At 35.8% G+C, this 14,143-nt stretch overlaps 1 protein-coding gene across 2 annotated transcripts in view; it reads right to left on the bottom strand.

Annotated features, from left to right (window-relative positions):
• MIB1 (MIB E3 ubiquitin protein ligase 1) overlaps positions 1–14,143 on the bottom strand; it is a 73,002-nt gene that overhangs the window by 38,063 nt on the left and 20,796 nt on the right. For both annotated transcript variants that reach the window (XM_033064195.1, XM_033064205.2), the window contains exons 5-12: positions 13,403–13,469; positions 12,401–12,605; positions 10,767–10,950; positions 10,300–10,444; positions 9,040–9,173; positions 7,923–8,030; positions 4,321–4,518; positions 1,762–1,913 (exon numbers count right to left, since the gene is read on the bottom strand). In XM_033064195.1, coding sequence (XP_032920086.1) covers positions 1,762–1,913; positions 4,321–4,518; positions 7,923–8,030; positions 9,040–9,173; positions 10,300–10,444; positions 10,767–10,950; positions 12,401–12,605; positions 13,403–13,469 — 1,193 coding nt within the window. The remainder of the gene's footprint in view (positions 1–1,761; positions 1,914–4,320; positions 4,519–7,922; positions 8,031–9,039; positions 9,174–10,299; positions 10,445–10,766; positions 10,951–12,400; positions 12,606–13,402; positions 13,470–14,143) is intronic.

The raw sequence follows: 14,143 nt of genomic DNA, 5'->3' as shown, positions 1-14,143 counted from the left end.
AATATCTAATGGTGTGAGTATTATATATTTTAGATTAAACTACTCCTTCTGTGATGGGAGACAAAATTCCTTTTTCGCATGCTTGAGCAGTGCTCAGATGGAACTGCAACCAAAAAACAGTATTAAATATATGTTTTAGATACAAGTGAAACCCCGTGTATGGAGGGAACCCACATATCATTCAAATCACTAATACTGGAAACATTTTCCAATACTTCCAATAAAAACTTTTATGAAGGAGTATTCTGGTTAACACTGCACTATACCTCACATTCTACCAATCATTAAACTGACCCAGTCTGAACTACAACTTGGAGCCCTCCATCAAAGGAATGGTCACTCCTAAAACATTCACCCACCGAAAAATCTCCAGTACATGCCTATGAAAAACAGTTTTCCTCATACACTTTCCCTGCATCTCATCTTGAGATTATGGTCACACAAACCAACTACCACAAGAGCTGAGGAAAAACATTGCAGGAAAAACAAAACAAAACAAAACAAAAAATACCCCACCTATGTTACTGAGACAGGAGACAGTGCTCCTGGCTAATGCTGTTATATAAGTAGGAAGAATTCACTTCAGAGGAAGAAGTTACCAAATCAGACCTGAAAGAATAGTCTTCTGAATGCCAAAAATAAGCTCCCTTCACTTGGACTTCGACATGCTCTCTTAAAGACCTTCATGAGTACTGTAGAAAATGGTGAACATTTATTCATCCTATCAACACTTCCAACCACTACTTTTACTTCATGAAATTATTCCATTCCACAAACATAGGTAATGAATTATGCTTACTTTTTAACTATCAGTCCTGACAGCTATGTTCTAACAGACTAACCTAGATTTTAATCCCATATATTAACAATGGGTGGCATTTATACAAATTTACAGCCTTATTTCTCCAACTTCTGTCAACTGAATAACCAAATTTAGTAGTAAACAAGCAAACACACGCATTTCTTGCTTTGTTTCAACTGTACTGATTACTCCACCCCAGGATAAAGTATTATTGAAGTCTTGTTAGTCTGATAGGTTTGAAAAATACCATTTATCCACAATGTAATAAGGAATCAGCAACACAAATTTTCTTTAAAGTTCTATCTATGTAGTAGTTTTGAAAAGTTATATTAACTGAAAATTGAATTTAGACATATAGAATGCAGCTATTGTAAAACAAACTATGCCTTAAAATGAACTTTTTCAGTTGAGCTGCTACATAAAAGCTGAAACATAAAATTCCTTCTAGATACTTCTATGAAAATATAATTAACTGACAAATACAATCTAATCCAACAATCCTGAGTGCTTCAGAGTTCTGTGGTTTACTTAATAATTAGCCACAAATAAGTATTTCTCTTTATCAATTCCAATAGTCAAGAAAGGAAACATAGCAGTATTTACTACTTTTATCCTATGTCAAGATTCTATCTTCACATGAAGATAGAAGTTAGTTAGATTCTATCTTTTAACTTTTTTATCAAAACTTTTATTGGCAAAATTTTACAGCCATGACAGCAAGTTTCTCAAAAATTTGGAGTTATCTGAATATAGCATTAAACTGAGCAGACTCCTAGCTTCATTCTAGTAAGGGTTCCTGAGCATTAGAAAGATGCATAGCTAAGCAACATCAGCATTTAAGAAATAAAACTACATGCAGATTTAAGGATCTTCTGAAAGAATACCACAGTTCTACCTTCATGTGCACTTGTTTTCCTTTTACGTATGATAAAAAAAAAATATTTGAAAGAAATCTGTACCTAGGGTTTCCTCTTAGTGCAGCATGGTGAAGAGCATTAAAGCCGTTGTTGTTGGTGATAGTAACATCTGCTCCAGCTTCTAAGAGTACAGCAAGGATATCATCACGCTTTTTACTTATTGCATCATGAAGCGGAGTGTCTCCTTCAGAATCCTAAAACCAGAAACAGTTTATGTCAATTTTTGCATGCATCCACATTAAAAAGATGCTAAAATATCACTAGGAAAACTGAGTACACAAACACAAAACAGCTCTTCCAGACCTGAGTGTTGCTATAGTACAGAATTCAGAGCAAGTTGCTTCTTGTTTTGCTCCAGTTTTGCAAATGCTTCAGTGGGAAACCCCACCCTGAGCTCTACCACTGTAGAGTCACACTACTGCCAGAACTATGCTTTGCATCCCATAGTACTGAAAAGATAGATAATGATTTCTCTATGCTTCTTATCCAGATGGAGTTGATGCCCAAATTACAATTTATGAGTAACAGGACAACAACAAAAACTAACATGACAGAGGGAAGGCCAGTCAGGTGGAAGGCAGCATGGAATTTTGAGTAATAAATGCTAAATTTAGCTAGCAATTAACCATGTAGAAGACAAAACCAAAACAACAGTGGGAAATTAAAGCATAGGCAAATCAAAATAAAATGCAGTCCAGGTACTAAAAGTAGGTGTATCTGTTGTTTTAATTGAAGCATATAATTCTCCATGAAGCAAAAGCCAATGTAATAAAGCAACATTAATCTTTTAACTTGCTATGGCTAATACAAGATCATATCACACAAGGTACAAGATAATACTCAACTGCACAATTGAAAAGGCAAAGAATTTATACTTTTAGCTTGATGTTTTATTTTTCAAATATCCCAAATAAGGAAAAAATACTTTCTAGTCCTAGAAGCATTTTGTACATTACTTATTCAAAGACTCAAATGGATGGACTGAAGAGAAATGCCCTAGACCAACAGCAAGAAAACACATTCATTTAAGCTTATTGGCAGCTACATAGGCAAAATCTCCAGATTTATGTTTCCAGTAAAATTCTTGCACCATGTAAGTCAGGAAGTCTTTTGTCACCAACACTGATTCAACTGCAAGCTGACTAACACAGAAACTGAAGATTCTAGTAATATACTAGTACGAAAACAGATTTCTACAAGAGAATCAAAACCTGCCAAACAAAAAGTGCCAGAGTATGGAAACACTTGAACCAGTGTGAACCAATTTGCCAGAAATAAATCATGTAGCTTTTATTTGGTTTAATCATATTTCCTGAATTTTCTGCTTACAAACTAACATATGTTTCTGTTTACACAGTGAAGTGGCCACAGTAGTAGAGTTCTGGCCAATTAAATTCCAGTCATGCCTCAGTCTTACTCCCCTGTGCTCTCATTGACAAAATCAATCACCTATTCACATTTGCACATCACAGCTCCTCAGCACACGTGCTGAATCCAAAAGTTCATATTTTTCAGTAGCAATTATATTTTCCAGATGGAGCATCCCTGCACCATTCTACTGACTTTTTCAACTGAAACAAAATTCTGTAATTTAAACTCGGGAAAATCCACTTTGGCTACCCGTATGTTCCTATGTGACTTACAGTCACCCTTGACTGGTCTCCTTATTGTATCTATTGTTCAACAAATATTAAACAAGATCTGGATGGACACAACAAATCAACTTCAGCAAAATCAAGACAGTACTTTAAGAGTCAGATAGGAGATAAATATGCTCACTAATTTCAAAAAAGCTTTTGCTCATCTTCTTTTATGTGAATACACAGCTCCAAAAAAACCATCTGATTATTGACACGGCAAAACAAGGAGGCAATGTCTTATTACTGCATATCTTGATTTGCCCAAGCCACTAGAGCTTTTTCTCATGCAAATCTCTTCAAATTTATCCATTCTCATTTGTTTTACTAGTGCAGTTCACGCAGCTGCACTCAGCAGTGTGGATACCTGCTTATCTGACAGCACATTTCCACTCTACCTTCTAGACAGGACATTGCACTTACGCTACTGCTTCCATGACCTTCATTACAGATGAAATTCCCTGTGAAATTATGGTACTTGACATCCTATGCATGAGGGCTTTCCAGATAAAAAGCTGAATATTTGAAAACAAATCTGACTAAATAGTTCTGTCAATGATAGATCTGTTTAGGGAAAACAATAAAAGGTTTCTTTTAACAAAACATTCCACAGTATTGTCGGACTGCTAAACTGTAGCTTGTAGGAGTGCAGAGTTGTGGGTTCGATATAGGAGCAATTAATCAGGAAGGAAAGTTTAAAAATTAGAAATAACTACAGACTATGAAAATACCAATTGGTATCAACTGTCTAGAATAAACCAGGTGTCAATCTAGCTGTCATGAAAAACAGACTAAATAATGTTTTTGTTGCAGTTGATCACATGGTGAAGTGAAGGTTGAGGCAGACAACTTTACAACATCTGTTCCTTTCAATCCCATTTTCCATAATTTTTTTATCACCTACATGCAGCAAATCACACAATTCTGTAGCAGAAAAGTGACCCTACACTAAAATTTACTTTACCTGGAGACTGGGGTGGCAGCCAAAGTCCAGTAAAGTCTTGACAACTTGCAGATGACCTTTGTTGACAGCAATATGGAGGGGAGTCTGCCTGCGCTTGTTGCGAGCGTTCAAATCTGCACTGCCTCGGTGCAAAACCTCAATCACAGCACCCTCGTCACCAAAGGCTGCATGATGGACAGCCCTGTCTCCATCCTTGTCCTAAAGTGGAAACATTCATTTAACCCGGTATATTTCACATTTCCTTGGCATTTAAACAAGAAGATTATTTCAACTAACAACTCTCCATATTTGATGTAATAAGAAAAACAAGATTACCATAATAGCATTAAAATAACCAATTAAATAATTGCTCAAACTGCAGCAATAGAGGATGAAGAATCAGTTTATATATAAACACACATGTTCTACAACATATGATATTCTACAGCATATATATAATTATTACTCTGAATCTTTGTGTGGTTTGTTCATCAAACTCAAATGGCTTCATTTGGGTTTCTACTACAAAACAAGCACTGTTATGTAAAAATGCAAAACAAAAGAACCAAAAAACCCACAAACAAAATCCAGTGCCCAAACAGTATTATGCTTAATATCCCAGGGTAGTTCTTCCTATAACCTGGGAAGTGTTACAGATTCCAAACCATAGTGCAAGACACAAGTATTTCCTCATTCATATAATTGGGTTAGTATTTATTACGATTTATTTGTGTCTTGGTTTTCACTTAAAAAACCTTTTCCAAAGGAAATTTGTGACTGATGCTGACATTAATTAGAAATTCTGATTCTGTGTTGATGACTCACAGCATTAAAACTCTGATTCAGTTTCAGTTTCACCCAAATTGAGAATTAAAATGTGAAAGTCAAATTTGTCAGTTTAGGCTATTTTAACATTCACAGAAGTTGACTGAACAACATGAAACATTTTAAAATATCAATCAAGTGATTACAGCATCAATGACAGTATACAAAAGATAGAAGTAAAATGGAATTTATACATGAGGAAATAATTTCCGTAAGCTAGTTTCTAACTGAGCATTTGTGCATAATTTAATATAACCATGCATTTGTAGGATTCAATTTTGAAAAGAAACACTGAAAATTGTAAAATAAAATCATGACTGATCAAGGGTTCACTGCCTCTCCTGAGTTAATTTAAATTTCTCATCATTTTGCTTCTTCAGCAACATCTTTCGAAAGTATTTTTATTATATGTAACATTTCTAATATATTTTAAAGCAATGCAAAAATTAATAGTGCTTAGCATAAACTGTATTTGCACAATGAGACTAGTTACAGCATTTTAAATGGTGGAAGAAGACTTATCCCCTAATTATCCAATGTACCTTTTTGAAAATATGGTATGGTTTTCAAGATAGACAGGGCACTAAATAGCAGTTTCAGCAGCTTTTGAAAAGATTCCTTCCAAATCAATTCACACTATCAAGTTGCCTCATTAGATCGCAGTATTCCTTCTCAGGCTCATCAAACATGAACAAACAGTCACAAGAAGTCAAAGCTTGCCCATTTGGAAGGGGAAAGGATCAGAAAGGGGACCTTCTCTGTATTTTTCATCTGGTTATAAGAATCATTATGAGGCAAACCTAATCAAGAGTGTGCCTGAAGTCCTAAACTGCTACAAGATTTGTATTTACAGAGCACTTGGTTTTACAGAAGCATGGTACTTTGTCATTCCATATTTGCAGTCTGAAGAGTGCACCAAGATATTTATGGATGAAACCCTCTATTATTATTGAATGTTTTAGTTTTACCATATTTTGGTTTTGAGACACAACTGCCTGATTTTATTAAGTCTTAATGTATAGAAATCCTACTTTAATGAGTAGAGGTCCAGGATCATGCAGGTCTTTTTATAGCTCAGCATCAAAACAAATAATCTCAGGAACTAAATTCTACCCAACAGCAACAATTCATCTAGAAAAAGCTAACAACTAGTAAATCATCTGTCCTTAAGACTTACATTTAGCTATAAACCTAAATATTAAGAGCACTACATTTCCATACACACCAACAGTATAATATTGTCAGTACTGTTTATAGAATAACTGACAAAACCAAAAATGTCTGCAGCCTAGAAGGTTACATATTTTTACTATGCAATATCTGTATCAGGCTTTTTGAGCTATGTCAATAACTGCTCTCTGATTAAATTGAGGCCACTTGTAGTCTACATTAAGACATGTAATGTCGACACGTCTTAGAAACAGGAGACAACAATGAGGATATTCCCAGAAAATGTCATCGTGCACGTATACACTCTGCAGTAATGAGTGTAAGTGTAAAAATACCCAACTTAGTTATAAAGCAAGGAAAGTATGGATCCAATTTTTATCCAATGCTTCCATGCTTCAGACCGCAACAGTGAAGTAAAAGGACTACATTTTTGCCCTCTGCTTTGTGGGATGGCTCTGCTGAATATTTGCATTTTATAAACAATTACATTTATAAACATTATATGTATGCACATAAATATTGATAAACAGCTTGAATTTTTTTAAGCCTGAAAAATATAACTACTAATCTAGTAATATTATGAAAATTATTAATATTATAATAACCCAGGCAATTATATAATCAAGTGGGAATACCATCTTCACTTAAAGCAACGCAGTTATGTGAAGATGGCTTTAAAAGTCAAGTAAAATCCCTGAAAATTTTTTTATGTTAGTGGGATGGTACTTCTGAAGCCAGAGCAAGCATGAAACTCTTCATAATTCTAGTGCTAGCAGATTACCAGGTGTATTGTCTTCAAACTGTTTACAATATAATACAATATAATGCTAGATGCCCAAGCATGTGAAGTTATTTTTCTGTTATGCAAACAACAACTGGGTGCACAATTAATTTCTCAGCATCCCACTAGGCTTCAGTTTTTATACTTAATAAATCAAATTTGACAGATCCTTCCTGTGCCTCACAAAACGAGAAATGGTTGCAATATCAGTGCATTCAGTATAAATAACTGAGGAAAAATCAATTCAAAATGCAAGTATCACAGTATGTTGATAGATAATTCTCATGAACAATTATTTTAAAAAAACCAAAACAAGAGACATCCTTCAGTTTTCAGTGAAGTTTAAAAAAAAGGCACTGAAAAATTGGATGCAGAGCTGGTAGTTTTAACAAAGATATCACTATCACTTTCTGCTTAAACTTGTGGTAGCTAAGAATTAAAAGATTTCTCCTAAATGAATTTTGCTCATAGGAAGCATGGCAAGCATCTGAAGCTGGAGATGTAGCACCTGACAACATCTTTTTCCCTCAATGCCACAGGCAGAGTTCCCACTGCATTCTACTGTTGAAATAAAACCAAAGGAAAGAAAGAAGGGGCTTCATTGCACAGCAGCTAACATAGCTCTATTATGTTACTTGTTCTATTTCATTTGGTAAGAAGTGCTAGAGTTAGATACTGATCCTTTATAATACTGTCAATGGGAGTCTAATTTGGGTACACAGTTGCAGTAATAAAAGCAGGTTTTCACTCTCTCTGGCATTTAAAAAAAAGGCAAGTCAAGAAGAATTGTCACACATGTAACAAAGTTTAGGGACACACAAAGCATATTTTGAAATTTTTAGGTTACCTCTGCTTCTACATCCACGTTCTGTTTCAGAAGCAACTTCAAAATATCGACATGGCCATTCTGGCTTGCAGCTTGCATAGCTGTGTGTCCAGCACATTGCCCATTCACCTGGAATGCCAACACTTCCAGGTGAGTTTCAAGACACACACACACACACACACACACACACACGAGGTTGTCTAGCAGTAGAAAACTTAAAGCAACAGCACATGCAACGAATCAAATGAACAACTTCAAGATTATTTCTTAGCATATGTAGATCTCCTAGGTCTTCTCTATTTCATTTCTGTATTAGCTAGACTGAAGAAAAGAGGAAGAAATGGATTTATAAAAAACATTAAGACACTAATGATACTTGGATTAAAAAATTCATCTTTCAGTGACTCCTGTAAAGGCAAGATTTTTGAGAACAAGTCTCAGTTTTATAGCTGTCCTCTGCTCTATGGTACATGTAACTTCCTTGCCAAATTTATGGTAACTTGAGGAGAGAGTCTGAAAAAAATCCCATGGTTTTGTAAACTTTATGCTAAAAATTAGTGCTCAGAACCAAAGAAGTTCAGACACTTAACTGTGAGCATTACTACTGCTGTAGTAAGAACCGCAACTTTAAAATACATTCCCTAAACAAACTCCTATAATGACTAAGCATTTTGTTTTAGACTTTTCAGTATTAGGCAAGTTGGTAAAATGAATCTGACAGAAAAAAAGATTAAATAATCGACCTTGTGGGTTAATAAAATAAAACAAATTCACAACAATAGCAAAAACATCTTGAAAAATCTACCCTCCTTCCTTCTATCCCCCTTGAAAAAAGAATTTGAAGACCCTTCAGTAATTGTGAACCTTTGGTTCTCTGCACCAACTCTGGAAGCCGAAGGTTGAAAAGTATCTTAATTCATGGCAGACAAAAGAATACAATATCTGTCCAGCAAGACACCTCTGTGTTCACACAACCCACACACGTTTCATAGGACAACAAATGGGAGAAGAGACACTGGAACTAGCTGTGCTACTTCTAAGAAGACACTACAGCCTGGTAAGGAGTTTTCAGAACAGCTGCACTTCCTTTAGTATTAGAGGACCCCCAAAAGAGATACTCCCAAAACAGAACACTCACATCTACATCTGGCCTCTTTAGCAAGTCTTCCACTTTAGCAACATCTCCATTGGCAGCAGCTTTAACCAATTCTTCATTGAGATCTCCAGATTCTTGGGTTTCAAATAATTTTTTCAATAGCTGGGACAATCTCTCTGTAAATGTCAACCAAAGGACAACTTAAGATTACAATTCTAATTACACAAGAAAAGAAAAAAAAACCCAGCTACATTTGTTGTGTTTCTAAGGCCATGTACATAGCAATACACAAACTACCATAAAATAGCAGCTGTAAAATTACTGAGTTTGAAATAAGAGCTGCAGCCCAGAACCCTTTAGACAGTGGAGACTGCCACATCAGACACTTCAGAACAAAGATGGCTGAACCACAAATAGCTTTTCTTCCTCAAAATACGAAAGGGTAGGACAAAGTAAAAATGTGAACTTATGTATTGCTATAACAGACTTTCTAATATCAGGTATAGCCTGTCTTCTGTGATTTGAAACACTAAGTTGTATTACTCTTCTAGATAGTTTTATGGTCACTGTACTCAGTTCTTTATTGAGAAAACTCACCACATCTATGTCTCCTCAGAAAAAAAATAGACAACTATGTAGAAAGTTTTCTTGGCATTAAAGCAAATATGTGAAGAGAAAAGAGTAACTAGCTATGACTAAAAAAAGGAAAAATTCTAGTTTCAATTGATCTGTGAAACTGCCAACAGAATACAAAACATGCTGGACAGTCTTTCTGCTTTGTTATTATATGAATGACAGCATGTTCAACAATACTGAAGTGTGATTACACAGACACCAAAAAATCCCACCATAATTAGTCACAGGATGTCTGACCAAATTTTAAGACAGAAATTTTAAAGAAATAAATATCCTGAGTTATAATAAATAACCACCTGCAACAGATCCCTGGCCTGTGCCTGCTATCTTAAACCACCCATCAAACAAGGAGGATGCTTGTTACTGCCAGTGACAATCTCTTCATGCCTTAATCCCTATTTCAATCTAATGTCCCTTCCAACCACTTTGAAGTCCTTAGAGTGGACCTCCAAAGACACACTGTGACCAAACAGAAGCACCTGAGCAATAGAACATCTCCATATTGACTGCGAGCTTTTTTTCCTATCTTTCTCAAGTACAACTTCAATAACCTAAACTTTAAGTCCATTATTAACCTTGCATACAATGTATCAGGACCTAATAACACTTTCTAAATTTACACAATTACTTGCTATACATATATTACTGGTTATTCTTCAAACTTACCACCAGATGCATTACTTATAGCAGATCCTGCTGATGCCACCTTTGAGACAGCTGCTGGATTGTAAGTCCAAGATGTCCCACAAACCTCTACCTTTAAGTCACTGTCTGAATAGATCTGCTGAACCCGACCAACTTTACCTAAAGTCTGAATTAAAGAAAACAGTAAAAGCAAATAAAACATTCAGTCTTGTAAATATTTTATTTTTAATATTATATACATTTTATGAAGTCTATTGTTTAACAGTACAATCACTACTACCTTTAGATAGGTTTCATTAGGCTAAGCAGATTGCTACATCTGAGCAAGTACTACACTAGATTTGATGAAAACTTAGAAGAAAATCCCTTTTAGACTCCTGTAGCCTCCACGAGGACGTATTGCTATAATTATTGGTGTATTACCAACAGTAACTAGAAATACTGCACAAGCTTTGCCATTCTATGAATGAAAACACACAGCTACTCACTGGAAGCATTGCCTCAGCCCACTCTCCATGACCTCTCTGGAGAAGCTTGATTCGCTCCAGGTCGTAGCATACTTGAACAAGGTCACCCACTTGGAATTGAGAGGTACCTCCTTCTGCACCTTGTGCAGCATCTCCACTTCGGACAACGTTGGCCTTGGTGAGAACAGCCGGATTAAATGTCCACCTAAACAATGAATCATTTAAAGTAGATATTAAACATACAAAGTGAAATAAGTGTTTAAAAATTATCTGTTGGGCAAGTTTCTGCTTGTATGCCTACAAACTTTCTGGAACTGGATACTTATGGATACCATATTTGCTGTTTTCCATTTCTTGTCCTTAAACTTGCCTGTGGCTCATTAATTCATTAATTGTGGCTCATTAATTAATTTCAAGGATAATCTTCAGAGATATACATGCATAAAGGCAATTAAGAAATATCCTGCCTAAGGGGAAGCAAGCTGACAATAACGTCAAAGTCCTAAAAGTACCTATACAGTTGCTTTATTTAACCAGGGATAGGAAATAACTGGTTGAGAAACAGCAGATCCAAGTTGTCTGACAAGGACTGAACTGTCAGGAAGTAACATGAGAAGAACACAGAATTTTGGCCCTTCCCCCCAGGTCAAAAGATGCAATATTAAGTTATAACAATCCTTTTCAATTAAATGGATGTCCCACACATACCTGAATTTTCAATCAAACTATCCTATTGGTAGTATGAATTTTACTGATTCAGAGGCATTTAGCTGTTGAGTCAGGCAGGAGACCACAAGACAGAGCACCTTCTGTCATTGACTGCTGACATGACTGCCAGAAAAAAAGCCACTTGCATCCCTTTAGCTGGGAAAACAGCTTTTTTCTTCATTACTTCGCAATATTAACAAACAATATCTTGAGGGGAATCCTGAATGAACAATCTTGTCCTTTCTGGACAAACTGAACAGGTCAAACTCCATATGCAACTGAAATGATATTCCATTCACCAGCTGCTTTTTAAAGATAAGCCAAATACTTGAAAGCAAGAGAACAGAAAACCATGTGGCCATATCAGATTCAAACCCTGCTGCAGAGCTGGATTTGAGTCTTGTTTGCATGGATGCAGCTAAGGAAAATTCAAACCTAAACTCCTTGTAAGGAGTGGTTTTGGCTTCCCCAGTACCTCCTATTCTTGGTCTGTATTTACATAAACTAACATTCCTTTGAATAATAAAAGGCTAGCTATGGATCATGCCATGGTGACTCTAGCCTGGACAAGATCCCCCTGAAGTTTGTCACCTGTCCTCTTAAACTATTTTCCTGAAAACCCACAATGAATTGCTATTACCTTGCCTCCTGAAACTAAGGGATAGATAGTTTTTAATTAAAAAGGAAGTTACTGCTTAAAAAGTTACATTTTGCAAATAAGATAGTCTAGAATTTCTTAGCTTGGATTCAAATTTTCACCAAGTGAGAGAGGCAGCAAAATTCCTTTTCCCACTAAAGCATCCTCATAGTTAAGTTCTCATTACACATCCAGAAGAAAATCTTAACAGGCGCGAAAAGAGAAGAGAAAGCTTCTGGCGCCAAGTAACTGCAAGCACTGAAGGCAAGGGAAGTTTGTGAGAAGCAATGATGAAGGCTACAGAACAAACCTATTGCCACTTGGATATTGTACTACAATGTCATGGTCTTCATCGATGCCACAAACTGTTCCAGTTGTTGTTAAAGTTTCAAACATGCCATCAGTCCATCCCCCATGACCATGCTGCAAAGACTGCACTATTTCCAAGTCCAAGTCAATGTTTACAAGGTCGCCTATTTGCAGCCCACCTGGGTTTCTGTTACCATTTTGCTCACCTGAAAGGAAGTAAGAAAAAAAAAATGTTTACATCACCATACTAATTTTCCAAGCAATTTACAGAATGGAAGTTAATTTCTGAGACTCATAGAATTGTTAGGGCTGGAAAAGACCTTTGAGATTTTCAAATCCAACCCAGCACCACCACCAGGTTCATCACTGAACCCTGTTACAAGTACCCTATCGACATGTTTTCAATACTTCCAGGGATGGTGACTCCACACCAATGTCTTTGCAACTATAGTGGCCAACAGACAAAAAAATTTGGGAACCTCTGGCAACAGAATTGTGTGTTTCTTGTTGAGTTTTCAAGGCAAATAGCAGTGACTGGCAAATGCTAAATACTTGTGACAAGTTCCACCATGGGCTCTAAGTGGGATCTTAAAAGTTATCATATCATGTTAGACATCTGGACACATAAAAGCTCTGGTGTCAATAAAACAACAGTGCTTTTGTGCAAGGAATTAGATTTATTAGATCTCTTAATATTTAAGCCAGTTCTGTAAATATGAATGGCTATATTTGGCTTATTAGAAATATAGTACAGGGGACACACAACACAATTTATAACTTAATGAACACTTAAAAGCTCCCTTGCCAGCCCCTTGGCACAATGATGACAAATACAATTTAGAAAAACTTGACAATTTATCATTAGTGCATAGAAATGTTACTCTTTACATTTCACTAGTAAGGACAGTCCTTTTGGATGACATTTTAAAAGGAAAGGGAAGGAAAATCCAGAGTGAGTATAATTACTACAAATCAACATGAATTTACTTCACCTTCAACTTACCTAACACGGGACAATGGTCTCTGTAGAAAGAGCCTCCTTTTGCATCTTGAACACATTTCAGGTCAGACTACGGAGAGAGATTGAGACAACTTTAGTCCTCAGTGACCGAGTCTCCAGGTCAGTGAAACTAGAACTGAAATATTTAATTAAGAAAGGCTGAAAGTTATGTGTACAAAAAACATGTCCCATGATGCACACATTCTCAAATACTTTCCACTCTGTGAGCCTTTACATTCTCAAGACTTAAATAATATTGAAAAATAAGGGACTATCAAGGATGAGAAATTTTTAGTTCAAAGACAGGAATTAACACAAAGCCCCTTTCCATTGTTCTATTAAGCTATTTTTCCTTTTAAAATAGAATTCTGTGAACACAAGCAAGGAAGCATCATTTAAGGCCTGCCAGTGCTGCCCACTCTTCCCAACACTTTTTGACAGATTCATGTTTCACTTGAAGAAAACTTGTCACTCAGATTTTATAAAATGAAAACTTTTCAATTAAGAATATGTAGAAAGGTATTACTGCAAAAGAGTCAACAAAATACTACACTGAGTTAAACATGTTCTTTTTAAAGAGGAAAGTTTTAAAGCTCATCTTTCATAAAACTTTCATATTACAAGGAAGAGAAATTTGAAGTGTGGTAACAAACTCCTACTCATAAAGCCAGAGGATTTTCTACAATTCTCCTTTCTTTCAGGTTTTTTTCCTATGTAATGCTTAATTCCAAATAGCTATCATCT

This window comes from Catharus ustulatus, chromosome 1, assembly GCF_009819885.2.
Source record: "Catharus ustulatus isolate bCatUst1 chromosome 1, bCatUst1.pri.v2, whole genome shotgun sequence".
NCBI lineage: Eukaryota > Metazoa > Chordata > Aves > Passeriformes > Turdidae > Catharus > Catharus ustulatus.
The sequence above is the reverse complement of the archived record's forward strand: the minus strand, read 5'-3'. Positions and strand labels throughout refer to the sequence as shown.